The 14,446-nt window shown below is 44.5% G+C and overlaps 1 protein-coding gene across 1 annotated transcript in view; it reads left to right on the top strand.

The window, feature by feature from the left end:
- The first annotated feature begins 955 nt into the window (after positions 1–955).
- MARCHF4 (membrane associated ring-CH-type finger 4) overlaps positions 956–14,446 on the top strand; it is a 97,498-nt gene continuing 84,007 nt past the window's right edge. Inside the window, 3 exon segments of the mRNA XM_025895077.2 lie at positions 956–1,231; positions 1,234–1,279; positions 1,282–1,415. Of these exon segments, the coding sequence (XP_025750862.2) occupies positions 956–1,231; positions 1,234–1,279; positions 1,282–1,415 (456 nt within the window).

The raw sequence follows: 14,446 nt of genomic DNA, 5'->3' as shown, positions 1-14,446 counted from the left end.
GGTAACAGCTTAGGGAATAATACAGCTGCCTTCCCTCACCAATTTCGCTCTGATTTTTTTTTTTGTGTGTGGTCCAGACAGCTGCTGGAATAGAGAAGGTCAGAATATATAAATATATATAAAATATATATGATATATATATTATATATATAAAAATATATTTGTCTCAGTACCTCTGGGATTAAGCTCATTGAATGCTAATTATTTCTTTCAGGACTTTTAATATTTACAATGAAATCTTTTAAAGGCAACGGTAAAATCTGAAGCCACCTGGGAGTACAGTGTTGGAAACGTAGGGTGTTTTCCCACAAACAATGTGAAGGTCTTTTTTGTCAAAGAAGCAATTTTGATAATAACAACAGCTACCAATTTTGCATTTTGATAGCCAGACCAGCTGCTATTTTGTCTGGGTTCACACCAGGATTCGTGTGATCAGGTTTTATTTTTTAATTGAAAAAAAATTACAAAATAGAAGAAAAAGGAAAATTACTTGAGATGCCAAATACTGTCGAGAGAACCATTTTCTCCCTCCTCCCCACACCCACTGGAGACGTGGACCCTTCTTTTTTAAAGGCTTAGGAGTTGCGAGAGCTGATCGGGGGCTTTTCTCCCGAGCCCGCTGCCTGCGCCCCTGGACCCTCGGGCGTGGGAGATTTATTCCCTCCTCCTCCCGCTGATTTCTAAGCAAACTTGTGGAGGGGAGCAAAGGGTCCCCGAGCAGCGCAGAGTCGGGTTTTTTTCTGGTGTGGATTTTTCTTTCAGTGGCTATCCCCGCCGGGTTGCAGCGGGCTGCCGGGGATTCCGCCCCCTCGCCCTCCGGCTCTGCTTTTGTCCCTTCCCCGGCGACCAGCGCAGCCCCCGGGCACTGCGGCCGCCGCGGAGCCCCCCGGCCGCGGGGCGCCCGGCTCCTGCCCTTTTCTTTTCCCCCCCGTGCCCGCCTGCCAAGGAAAGGCACATGTTAATACCACCCGGCGCGGGCATTTTCTGCTACTGCTGCTGCGGGCTCCTCCGTCCGAGACAGATGTTGCGAAACCAAGGCCTCCTCAAGTGCCGCTGCCGCATGCTCTTCAATGACCTGAAGGTCTTCCTGCTGCGGAGACCCCCCGCGCCGCCGCCGCCCTCCCCGCCGCCGCCGCTCCCCATGCCCGGCGGCGCAGAGGCGGCGGCGGGGGCCGCTCCGCCCGGGGGGCGCGGGCCCGGCTGGCGGGCGGCGGCGGGCGGCGGCGGCGGCGCGGGCAGCCGGCCGCCGAGGAGTGGGGCAGCCCGGCGGGGGAGCCGCCGCCTCCCTGCCCAGCAGCACCTCCTCGGATGACTTCGGCAAGGGCAAGGCCGAGGACCGATACTCGCTGGGCAGCAGCGTCGACAGCGGCATCCGCACCCCGCTCTGCAGGATCTGCTTCCAGGGGCCCGAGCAGGTGAGCGGCCGCGGGCGGTGGGCACCGGGGCGGGGGGACCGATGGCAGCGATGCCCCAGCCTGCGGGACGTGGGGCCTGATGCTTGCAGGGATGTCACTGGTGCCCGGAGCAGGACCCGAAAGCCATGGAGCCTCTGCCTTCTGCCCAGGCCCGGGCTTTAGGATTTTGCACCTCGGTAGTGTTTCCCCGGGAAGCGTGGGGTGGAGGTCTGCTCCATCTGCCCTCTCCCGGGGCAGTCCTGCCCCGGGAGCCCATGCCCAGCCTCAGAGCTGTACAGCTGTGGCATGGGAGGGACGCGCTGACGCCTTCTTGAAGCAGAGTGGAGCTCAGCAAGGGAGGCTTTTCCTTGCTTTGTGGGTGCCCAGTTGCAATGATACCAGAAGTGATGCAAAGGACGAGTTTAATGTGCTGTTTGCTTTTAAAAATACAGCTTCAGCCTCTACAAAGACATGTGGCAGGAGACAGCTCCACTTCAGTGGTTCCCAGGGGACGGCTAGTAGGAGCTCTGCAGGTGCTCCACTGCTCCCATGCTCCCAGTTGCACTAGCTGGAGGAGAAAACCGTGTGGTTACAACTGTAGCTGTTGAAGCTTGAGCCTTGAGGTGCTTGTTGGAACAGACTGAGGTTAGGCCAGTGAAGTTTCCCTACACCACACAGGAGAATGAAACAAATGCAACTGTGCTAGAACATAAGATGCCACCTTAGGGCATTATTCTCCATATTTAATGACAATTAAAAGCAGCTCGTGCATTTTCAGGCTGGCAACTTCCTTATAGTGATGTACTCAGCAACATTTGTACCTAATATGACATGGCTTGCAGGTGACAAGGAAGGCTGCAGACCTCTGTGGGATCAAGCCCATATATGCTGATAACCTTTCCTACTTGGGATAGTCCCATTAACTGTCTTAATAGGGGATCTTTGCATGGGAAAGGGTTAAGAGATTTGACTATACTGATATTATTTCCATTTTGGGCACAGATTCTGGCATGTAAGGTAATACATTGAAACCTTGAATGGGGTTTGCCCCATATCTTCTTTCCCCTTCACAGACCTGTGTGCTGTGCTAAGGAAAGCTAGTTCTCATCTGAGAGTGGCCACGCTCTGGCACACATCCTGCCTTTCCCAGAGCTACCTACATCTGTAATGCAGTGATCGTGCCTTCCCTTATGCTGGTTCAAGGATGGTGGTGATGGGGGCTGGGAGGTGCGGAATAGGCTTCCATTCTTCTTTGGGAGAAGCAGGGCCTGCCACCAACCCATCCCAATATCCACAGCCCTGCTGGATGTGTCATACCAAGGGTCCCATAGGTCACAGCTCAGTTCTCAGTAGCCATCTCTAATGGTTTATGCTGTGAGACAGTTTTGATCATAGGATTTTAGATGGGGATGGGGAAAATAATTCTTTTTTGGAGATATCGTATGCCTTTCTCACTTATTTGTCTTCTTCATGTCTCTTCTCAAAGTTGGAAGCCATGCAATTCACTCCCTGGGAATTTACATTATTCCACATTTCTAGTACTCTTCCCTGGCTTGCCATTCTGCCTGTGTACATGAGACGTAGCACCTGCAAGATTGGCTTACGTGTCAGAGCAAATAGAACCTAAGCAGAATTAAAATAAAGGTAGCTCTCTTCCTTGGAGAACATTAATGCTTGAAAATAATTGGATGCTAATTTTCACACTGAAAACCAGTGTAGGTTGCATTGTAAAAGTGAGACTATTTGCTGACCATCTGCCAGCCTACCTGAGTGAGAAGCTGGGCAGACGTGACTGGCATCAATAGAGTTTCACCGGGATTTCTCTTTTTTTTGCTTCTCACAGTTTCTGACCAATATAATAAGACACTTATGGCTGGATTCTGCCACTCGTCCTTGAGCTTTACCTTATTCTGTAAATAATTTTTTCTTCACCAGCATAGCTTGAGGAGTATCTGAAACCCTTTGCCCTGCAGCAGCTGGGAAGCACATTATGGAGGCCCAAATCATGAGGTTTTAAAGCACAGCCAGATCCCCAGATCCTGACACAGATTCCTGGAAGTATGTTTCAGAATAACTGAGTGCTGAATTGGTGCAGATGATGTCAAGACCTGTACTTTGGTTTACTTGGCCCTTATGTCAATAAAAATCCAATGGGGCTAAATCCCAAATTCCTTTTCTTTGTTATTATGGTGGTTATTACTGGTTTAGTCTTTGTTTCCCATTTGTTTTCCAACTCAACAGCTGAGCAAAGACTCTTCATGTTTTGGACTTTCACAACTATAAAAGTCATAGATGCACATTACTCTCTACCACCTCTCCCAAGATCATCACGAAAATTTATCTGCTTGGAAACAAAATATAATTGCTAGTTCTTTACTCTGTAGATTAATGACAATGACAGATATAAACACTGTTTTATTTACCTGTCAAAACCATCTAAAACTGCTGCAGCTGTGGGTAAATTTGCGGGGCTGCATCACAGTACCAAGAACAAAAGCCATCATTATAAATTGACTGTTAGGTGCTCTAAGCTTATTTACCCAGATAAAATGACAGTGAGTCTCCAAAAGAAGTTTTAATCCTGCTTCGATATAAAAAAACCTAACCAAAACAACAGCCAAAAAGGTTTCTTAGTAATCTGGCTTTGCAATAGGTTTTACTTAATATATAATGCAAAACAAAATCAGTAGGGATTTTCACTTTAAATTTATGATTGCCCAATATACATGATACTTCAGGTTACTGAATTGCTTATATCTTAAGCTCCTCGTGTGTGTTTGTGGCTCTTATGGGTAAGCTGATTCTTTCATTTAAAAATGTGCTGAGGACTGTAGGAAGGAGGAAAGCTCATTATTGTGAAACTATTCTGATCCTTGCATGTTACTCAAGAGAAATGTGGGTTGCAGACAAGAAAGAGTGGATCTGGTGATCGGGGGATCACAGCATCTGGGCTCCCATTTGAGGGCACGACCAGCAAGCTCTTCTCAGGTCTGGCAGCTGAAAAAGGCAATTGCTTTCACTGAAAATGAGAGCTTAACATCATGAAAGCTGAGAGACTGAACTCTGCACTTGGTAATGGCATTGCCTTTCGGGGACTTGCTTGGCATTTTCAAAGGTTTCAATGACTGAACATCCGGCACCGTTGTGTCAGGAAATTCTGAGGCTCTGGATTGAACGTCAGAGCTCTGGAGAGAAAGCAAGAAATGAAAATGCTGGAGTATTTTCTTCTGTTTTGGGTAGTGCTAAGTGTTTGCAGAATTTTATTGGCTTTCCTGGATCTCTGACAATATTCTGCAAGAGAAAGAAATGAAGATGAGCTCTACTCTCACAAATGTTTCACAGTATTTGGTATGATTCCAAGCTGAGAGCAAGTTGTGGAGATGAGCAGGAAAAAACATGGGTGAAAAGTCCCTTCACATCAGCAGATAAACTGTTTGCCCATGTCACAAGGAGTTAGCAGTACTGTGGAGTTTGGGATCTTGGAAGTTATGCTAGCTGTGCTGAAAATAAATAGAAAAGCGTTCTTAAATAAAACTGAGATAATTTGGAAATCCATATGTTTCAAGGATTGCTTGTTAGATTGTCAGTTAGAGTGCGTGTACATCTTTTCTTACCTATCAGTTTCAGTCTGCATTTCTCTGTTTCTCTGTTCTGAGGAAAGATGCTGTAAGGATGGAGATTTGAAAAGTCAGTGCAGATAGATTTGGTTGGATAAGGAGGATCAGAGAGAACAGTTTGTGGACTATTTTGCTTGCAGGCTTGGACTTAGCTCAGAATTCGATAGAAATGCTTGAAAATAGACTATCTTTCCCACCAAAGTTCCCTCTAGACTTTTGGGACACCAACTCCTTAATAAGAGAACATGAAGACCTTCAAGGAAATTGGAAGGGAAGACAATTTACAATGGATATTAGGGCATACATTTCCATGTGATATGTGATTAGGCTGTGGAGCTCCTTGCTGCAGGACATCAGCAAGACAAGGAACTAAAGTTTAATGAGTGATTGTAAAGCCATGTGGTTATTAAGACTACTTAGTGTCAGAACAATTAATGATAACACTTCTGCAAGTAATATTCACACTTCACATCTGAAGCCAATCTAGAGATCAGGGTAAGACTGAAGAGGAGCAAAGCCTTGGGGCTGGTCTCTAACCCCACAGCTCACCAGCCTCTTGTGTGTAACCAGTGGGATCTTCCTCTGCAGGTGCATGTCTGGATTTCATGCACATGTAATGTAATGTCTTCATCATCAAGGCACCTGCCATGTTCAGGACTTCTCTAGAGCTAAGATGAGCCTAAATTACTCAGTCTGGATTAACACACATTCTTGGAGGTCCTATGTAGGATCAGTGAATGGTCAGTACTGTTGAATGGCTGGTCATTAGCATGTGTTGCTTGAAATAACTACTGAGAATCTCAGCCACATTCCTGTTCCAGGCACAGGCAAAAAGCATCTTTAGCCCCCTGCCTAGTAGGATTTGCAGAAAAGGCATGAGCTAAGCCAGAAAATATTGCCACTCTACAGACTGGTCTCTCAGCAGCACAGAGGAGTGCATGAGACCTCTGGGATGCCTGATTTCTGATTTACAACATTGTAAGATCAAGGAGAATCAGGTACCTGTTTTCTGGAGTGAGACAAAAAGAGGCAGGCTGTGGTGTAATGCAGGGCACAGGTGTGATAGTGAATGAGTGGAAGAAGAAACAACTGTGCAACCATCATCACAACCATGTCCAAAGCCAGGAAAACTTGGGAATGGAGATGCTGGTATTTCAAGGAGTCTGTCCAAACTGGCTAGACCATCAGGATGCTCTTTTCAAACACTGAATCACAGAATGACAGTGCAGGGTTCCCATCCATGTCCTTTCATAGGTGTGTTCCCACAGGGTTCATTAACTTGGTGTTAGAAGGAGAATCATTAATTGGAAAACAGCCAGTCCTGCTAAAACTGAAGACTAAGAGATTTTGGGATGCAGCTGTTTAGATTTCAATCTGTATATTGTAATTTATGACAGAAAGGAAGAGAAGATGCTTCCTATGACATTCAGTCCACCTCTCTGCCTTCCCATCTTTGAATCTTAATGCCTCTATAGCTAATTCTCCTGTTTCATCTGTCCCAGGATCAAATCTATGCTGTGTAGGCAGACCATTCTTGGCTTTGGCAAAAGCTTTGCTTGAGCCATCAACTGAATGGAGCCCAGGATGCCGTCTATTTTAGATTTAGATGCTGTTGCCACAGAGTTGATTGGCAAAGCTCCCATTAACTTCAACAGCAAAAGTGTAGGCATCCAGTAGCAGGGACCCGACCCCTGTATTTCAATAATGTTGTGCACACAGCAGGGTTTCTATAAATAATAGTGAAAGCCACTAATCCCATTGACTTTTAATTGCTCCAGAAGACAGGGTTTTCACCTTCTGTGCCTGCTGAAACTCTGATGCCTGACCCATTTATTTCGGTGCCACTAGCTAGCCTGAGCAGCAGTTTTTCTTTTCTTTCACTTTTCCCCATATAAAAGGCTTCATGAAGGAACTTGTCTGTGTTCATGTCACTGTTTCTTAAATATACATTTCAGGCCATGATTACCAGTGGCTGATGTCAGTTAGTGACAGAACAAGCAATGCAAAAGCATGTAGCTCCATTGTTTCCATCTGTAGAGTCACCGTTATTTCCACAAAGGCAACGCTTGCTCCTGGAAGGGCTCTGTTCATACAAAAATGAATTGCATTCAGGTTGTCTTTCAAGCAAAAATTCATTCCCGGCAAGGGCCTCCTCTGTGGCAGCCTTTTGCTCACATTTGTGTTTTTCCATTCAAGGCTGACCCAGTCCAGAAGTCAGAAATGTGGTTGTGCCAAAAATCTGTGATTCTGCGTGTCCTATGCATCTGCTGCACGTGTCTCCACCACTCCTAGGCTGGAGTAAGATAATAAGAAGTAACTACAATTGTTACTGGTCCATATCTGTGGCCATCCCATCCTTTTATTAGCTGATTGCTAAAGGAATAAAGCCATGTGGTGGTGTTAGCTGTTACAGTTTATGTTCATCAGCCCTCCTCAACCAATTGGCTAATTTCAGCCAGATTTGGCAGAGAATTGAGATCTGAAAAGCATTAAATTCCTGTAAGTTTCATGAAAACTAGCTGGATAAAGAAGAGGAAAGCTAGAAATGTCCTGTTGTGGGAGAGATTATAGTTATTGTCTGTGGTAGACACTGCAGGACATGGAGGACAAAGCTTCAGATGGAACAACTGCTTTAACAGGAATGTGTATCCCATCAGACAAAAAAAGAACAACCCCATCATCATATGGTTTCCATGGGAAACCAGACTTACAGAATAGCTTGTTAACTTTTTATCTTTCTCCTTTTCCTTTGTTAATCAGGATTGCTTACCTAAAATGAATTGCTTGATGCCGAAGACTTTCTTATCTTCCCCCATCTTTTCACAACCTACCTTTTATCCTTTTCTGATTTATCCCTGGTTGCAGTAGAACAGATTACATTCTTGGCAGTGGAGAATGATGAGTGATGACTTTCTTCTGATGAAGAAAATAACAGCAAGACCTGAAAATGTATTTAGATAATAAATGGGCTGCCCCCCATGCCCCACTGTGAGAAGTGATAAGGCAAAATCATGGTGGGCAGACTGATTGCAGTGGCAGGGCCCATACCCTGAAATCCTCACACGTATTTTCTTCTCTCATGTCATTTCTCCTTTACGGTCTTTGGTGGTTTTCTCTCACCTCCTCTTCTTTCTCTTCTTCTTGGCTAAAGTCAATTCACGCATCAGATCTTGGCCCCACCCATCCTATCTTGTTCTACTCTGCACAAGTTCTCCTATGGCCTATTTACCATCATATCCAAGCCTTCTCTGTGTGCAGCTTGAACACTGATGACATGACTCAAAACAGTCACACAAGTTTAACCTGCTTCCCTGTGTGGGGAGTGAGGGATGGGATGGTACAGAATGGGAGAATGATAAGCAAAAATATGGTTTACGTATTATTTTAGTCTTTCCTACATCTAGTGCCTTGTGTTCATTGGAGAAACCAGGCTGTTCTTGGGGAAAACTGTGTAAACTCCGTGGAGGATGGGATAGTTCAATCTTGAAAGGAACCCTGAAAAAGTTTTGTTTCCTCTGTAAAAGAACTTCCTGGCAAGCTTCCATTATGGTTGGAGAATTGGACTGTCAGACTTACTTTTTACTATGGAATCACAGACATTTAGACCAGCAGGTCCACATACAAAACAATTTTGCAGAACAGGAGAGAAAATAAACTTGATATTCCACCAGTTTGGAGGCCAAAGACTGCTATTGTCTTTGTAGTGTCTTTGCATGTCGCTTTTAGCAGAAGTTTACCGAGGATTGCTTGATTGACAGTGTGTTTACATTTAAGATAAGGCCATGGGGTCACCTTTCCCATGCAAAAGTCTGTGCCATTAGCTAAGAGATGAGTGTTAGAGGCACCTTTAAGTTTTATAGTGCATTAAGCATTTGTAGGTGTTTGCCCTCATGGCCTGAAGAGAGTCCTGTGGCTGCATCCTCTGTCAAGTTGTTCCTTGTGACTGCCATTGTAACCCCGGGTACTATGTGGGTTTAGCTTCTGTTTCTTAATCCATGCACTGATCATGCCCAAGCATGAGCCAATGCCCAGGTCTCAAGAGACTGAGTCCATCCATCCAAAATCCTGAGGCTGATCTAACCAGTTCTTAAGGATGAGCATGGCTGGAGAATCTGTCTTTCCTGCTGCAGCTCATTTCTTCTTGCCCTCCCATTAGGAGGACAACAGATTATTTTTACCTTTACTTGTTTTCCAAGAAGTAAGTAACTGAAGGTATTTTCCAGTAGCTACACAGTGAAAATTCATCCTTTCAGGACTTCACAAGTTCAGGTGACAACTGAAGCCATAACATTCCCTGTTCTTCTCTAGACTGAACAATTCCAATTCTGCCTTTGCTCTTATGACCTGTTTTGTAGACTGCTAATCATCCTTGGTGTTGTCCTCTGGACTCTCCCCAAGTGGTCCATACTTTGCTTTAAATGCACTGGAAACAATTCTCCAGCTGAATCCTTGTCAGTGCTGAGCAGTGCAGAAAGGTCTTGAATCCTGTTTAACAAGTAACAGAAGTCATCCATTCCAGGGTAATGTTCGCTCTATTTATTTATTTATTTATTTATGGAACAGCAGAAGATTATTGATTGTTACTCAACTCATGATCCAGTATGGTCTCCTTGTCCTTCAGAGCTGCTTCTTGAGCAGTTCTCCATCCTGACTCTGTGCACTTTGCATTACTCTCTCATTGGAGGAGCTGTATTTGGCCTTACTGAATTGCATCCCTTTTTCCTCAGTAGCAGCCCCTTCCAGGAGGGCCTGCAGATGCACTAAGCATTAAGTCTGTTGAATCTTTGAGGTCATTAATGATTTGAGCTCTTCTGCCTTGCCTCCTGAGGAGAGTTGGGAGGAAAAGGCTGGAGGAGCAGCTGTGCTTTTCTTAAAGGATCCCTTGACTGCCATAGAAAAGACTTATGGCTGAGGCTGGTCCTGTCATTGCCCGTTTATAGCCATGTGGAAGAGGAGCAAATGGATCCTCATTACTTCAGTTCAGGTGTCTGCTCTCTGCCCCAGTTAAAGCCACTCTCAGCAAGGCTGAATATGACTTTCCTGACAGATTTAGGGCTCTAGCCAGTCCTGCTGAAATGTTGCCCCCATCACCCACTTCTCTCCTGCTTCTCCAATCACTTTATGGATGGGGTAGCTCACATTTCCTCCACCTTCTTGTACTAGCACTGTCACTTGGGCATTAACCCTACCCTCACCTTGAGATTCTTTTCTCTCATTTCCCTGTTGTGTATTCATGTTGTGCCTAGGTCTTCATTTGCTTACTACTTCAGGGTATAACAGATACTTGCTCACATCCTCATTTCTTGCTTTCATTTCTGTGATACCTTTTTCTCCAACTTCCTAGCACAGGCATTGCCCTGCTTCCCTTGAGTCAAAACCAAGCAGATCACTTCTTTGACTGCTATCTTGATGGAAGAAGTGGTTTTCCAAGAACTTCCATGTGCATGTCCCTGCCCATCAGTGTTCCCCGTCCTTACCAAGACAGGTCCTGTATTGTTTTTCACTCCAATTCTCATTCTTTGGGAGAGCTAAGAAAGCCATGTGGAAGAATCTGTTGAAGACATAACACACAGCATCAGCACACAGGAATCCCGCTGACACTTCACCCACATCACATCAGCACCTACCCTGGCAATTTCATGCAGGTGGTGAACTAAAGTTCAATGGATGGTTTGCACTTTCTGCAAGTTGGGGGGTGATGGGCTAAAGCTGCCCCTCCAAACACCCCACTGCTTTTAGTTGTGTCAGGTGTTCTTCTCAGCTTGTCTCATATGTTGCATGACCTTGCACTGTCTGATGAATTAAGCACTTCCCTCTTCTCCTTGTTAAGCACACTAGGACCTTTCAGGATTTAAAGTGCTGGAAAAGTACAAGAATATTATTATCCCATTCCAAGTGATATTAAAAGAACATTAAGACGGATCAGATGAGCATTCAAGAAAAGTAGGTAATAATAAAATACTGTATCGGAGAGAAATAGCAGTTAAGTAATTAAAGAGAGGGTTTGCACAAGAGGCAGGAGAGTTATGGGTGCTTCTGGCCTCTAGACCATTCTTTATTTTAATACTATGGTAACCTTTACAGGCTGTCAGTATGTCAAGCATTGCACCAAGAAGTGAAACAAAGGCTTTTCTTGCCCTAAAGAGTTCACATTTAGGACATAAACCCCAACATTTCCTTAACATTGAAGAGACATGCAATCGTAAAAGATTTAGGGCCAGAGGGAGTTATTGGGCCAGTCTAGTCTGAACCTCTCTATATTAGCAGTGAAATAAGTTCCCTGAATGAAATTCCTGCTTGAAGGTTAATAGCTGTGCAAGGACTGGAGAAGAAATATCCCATCTTGATTTTCAGATCTCCCAACAATGGGAAATTGTTGCAGTGCCCAAGGAGAAAATCTGGGGAAACAAGAGAACTGAAACTGTCTTTGCATATCAACTTTTGTCTTTTCTGTCACAGAAAGTACTGTGTACTGTGTGCATCCTTAGAAACCAGCTTCAAAAACCCTTGGGCTAGCTGGCAGAGAAGATTTCCCTCATGGAAGAAGTTCTGTGTTTGAAGACAGTTTTATTCCACATCAGATTAAAAGGAAGAAACTTTCAGCCTGGAAAAACACTCATGGGATTCAGCTAGTTAGGAAAAACACAGTTCATAGCCTCCTCTGACATATGAGAGCAGAAGTGCTGTCACCTACATTTAACCCACATTTGGAAAATTTTCTTCATACATGGGATGGCTACATAATTTCTAAGAAAAACATTTCTACAGCCCCCATAGCCTGCAGTGAGGAATCCTACATAAAGTTCAGCTTGCTAAACTGTCATGACCTGGCCCAGCTGCCATCTTTATTCTCTTTCCCACTCCTTATGATTAATTTCTTGCCCTTCTTGCAGACGTGTGAAATCTGCAGGAGAGTCCCTGGCCTTCCCAACCTGCAACTATTCATAAGATTTCTTCTTTCACCTTTTTCTTGGTAATACCAGACAAGAGCCTCATCTCTGAAGGTGTGCTCAGACAGGTGATGCGAATGTCAGGTGATGGTGACAATTCTGAGTGTTGTAGCTCAGATCAAACAAAATCGCACAACCTCAGAATAATTTTGGATGCAGAAACCTCAGGAGGTCATTTTGTTCAATGCCTACTCAAGCAGATCTGACCAGATATTCAGAGCTGGATAGCTCCAAAGACAGTTATTCCACACACCTCTCTGGCCCTGGTTTAATGTTTGACCTCCCTTATGGTGAAGATATGAGGGTTCTATTTTTTATTTATAATCATATTTCTTATGTTTCAAATTGTATCTGTTTCCTCTTGTCTTGTAACCATGCAGCTTGGAGAAGAGTAGGCTTTCTTGCTGTACCTTTCTATGAGGTGGCTGAAGATAGCAGTAAGATCTCCCCTTAGCTTTTACAGTGATTTTAGGAAGAGCTGTGCAAAAGATAGGATTAAATGTCTGCTCTAATTCCCCAGGATGGATTTTCACAGGGGCTGAGATTTTTGTAATGGTAGTCAGATAAATAGCAAGGGAAAATAGCTGCCCCTCTATAGCTTGAAGAATGAGAACAAACATTGCTAATAATAGCAAAGGCTCAGATATTTCTCTTTGTCATAGCCAGGACACTTTTTGATCCAATAATCACTAAACCTCCAAGAGGTGATACTATGTCAAATCTGAGTCTTACAGAAATGCTGGTGGTAGAAAAACTTGATTGAGCAAGAACTGTTTCTGCTTAAATTGAACAGAAGGATAAGCAGAAAGAGATCTGTAACTAAGGTTTTCAACTTTACAAAAGCAGATTTTGAAAAATTAGGAATCCTCAAAAATGTGCAATATAACTGAAATTTATTATACAATGTTTAATTACTGCGAAAACCTCCATTAGCTTCTTTGTAACAAACAGAAGCATTATGTTTCAATTGCTGCTTTCTGGAAGCTTACAGCCATTCTCCTTTCTACAGGCCATTTTTGCTCTCTGCCTTCAAGTAATTTGCCTGGAAAGCTGTTCAAAACCTGTCCCAAGATGTGTTTTAATAAAAATGAAAATATTCTTTTCTCTCTTTCTTACTTGCTTCCCTAAGCATCGATAGTTCTCCATGTCAGTTCTGTGTCCACAAGATACACTCTGTGACATTTAAACTTCTCTGCCAAATTCAGCCACCTTTGATAAATAAAGGCTGCAGAACTCCTGAGCTCTTATGAGTTGCATGAAAATGTGTGGCCAAGGGGGCATACCCCCCATACTGGGTTTGTGGTGCCATGGAAGGGAATTGTCATAACAGGTCCACAACTACTAGATATCAAAGAAGCCACTTTACTCCCACGTTCAATTCAGGGGGAACCTACCCGTTATTTGGGTCCATTGCTCTGAGAACTTCTGGTTTTGCTGTTGTCTTTGTTCTTAATTTTGTTTACAGAAAGACAAGAAAAAGATCCATCTGCCAGCAGAAGCTGAGCTAGCAAGTTTGAGTGCAGTACCGGCGTATTTCAGAAAACGGTACACTTAGGAAAACAAAGGAAGTGCATAGTGAAAGTTTTAGAGGCTTCTCCACTGACCCCAGTCCAAGATCTGTTATTTCAGTCGGCCTCTTTCAAGGGCACTTCCCAACGGGGCAGTCACACACAGCTGAATGGTACTTGCCCTTCAGGCAGCACAGGCATAGAGGAGGTTGATGCAGCACTAGCTGGGATGGCTTGAAAGCCTGGACCAGCATCTTTGGTAATTGGTAGTTGAAGGCAGCACCTCTTCCCCAAGTCTGCAGAATCCTACATGTCACTCCATCACTGTAGCAAACTCAGCTGGATTGGAGAGCCAGGTGACCAGGGGAACAATTGTAGACCAGTTAAGTGATAATGAATGGCAGAGAGAATATCAGAAATAATTCTGTGCAACTTAACAAGAGGAGGAATTTTGATCAGAGGCATCCAAAGTGCATCTGTCAGTAGGAAAGCGAGCTAAGCTGCTGGGACTCTTCAGAAGTTCTTAGTGGTGTAGTAAGCCAAAGGGGATGCAGGGACTGCTACAGGCTTATGGATTTCTAAGGAGCAGTCTGAGAGGCCCCACATCAGAGATTATTTGCAAAGGCATACAAATGAGTGTGTGTGTAACTGAGCTGCTCTGCGTGTGTTTGGGAGGATCAGAAACATATGGGGCAAATGTCGCAATCTCTGAAGCTGGCAGGAGGTTTGCTACCATAGCGTGGCTCTGTTTTCTGTTTGGGTTGGATCCAGCTATTTTTCCTTGTAATGGATGTGAGAAGGCTACTGAGATTGGGTTTCTGTGATGAAACAGAAGATGCAGGGGGATGATCTTGGGGCAGACAAGGCTGGAAAACACATGCTCTGCTTCTCTGATCAGCACAAGGCCATGTTGTACCTCATGGAGCCTCACTCATTCATTCCCACGGACTATCCCACTGCCACCAAAAAGGCCCAGT

This window comes from Manacus vitellinus, unplaced genomic scaffold, assembly GCF_001715985.3.
Source record: "Manacus vitellinus isolate BGI_N305 unplaced genomic scaffold, ASM171598v3 scaffold_22_pilon, whole genome shotgun sequence".
Taxonomy (NCBI): domain Eukaryota; kingdom Metazoa; phylum Chordata; class Aves; order Passeriformes; family Pipridae; genus Manacus; species Manacus vitellinus.
This window is presented reverse-complemented; position numbering and strand designations above follow the sequence as displayed.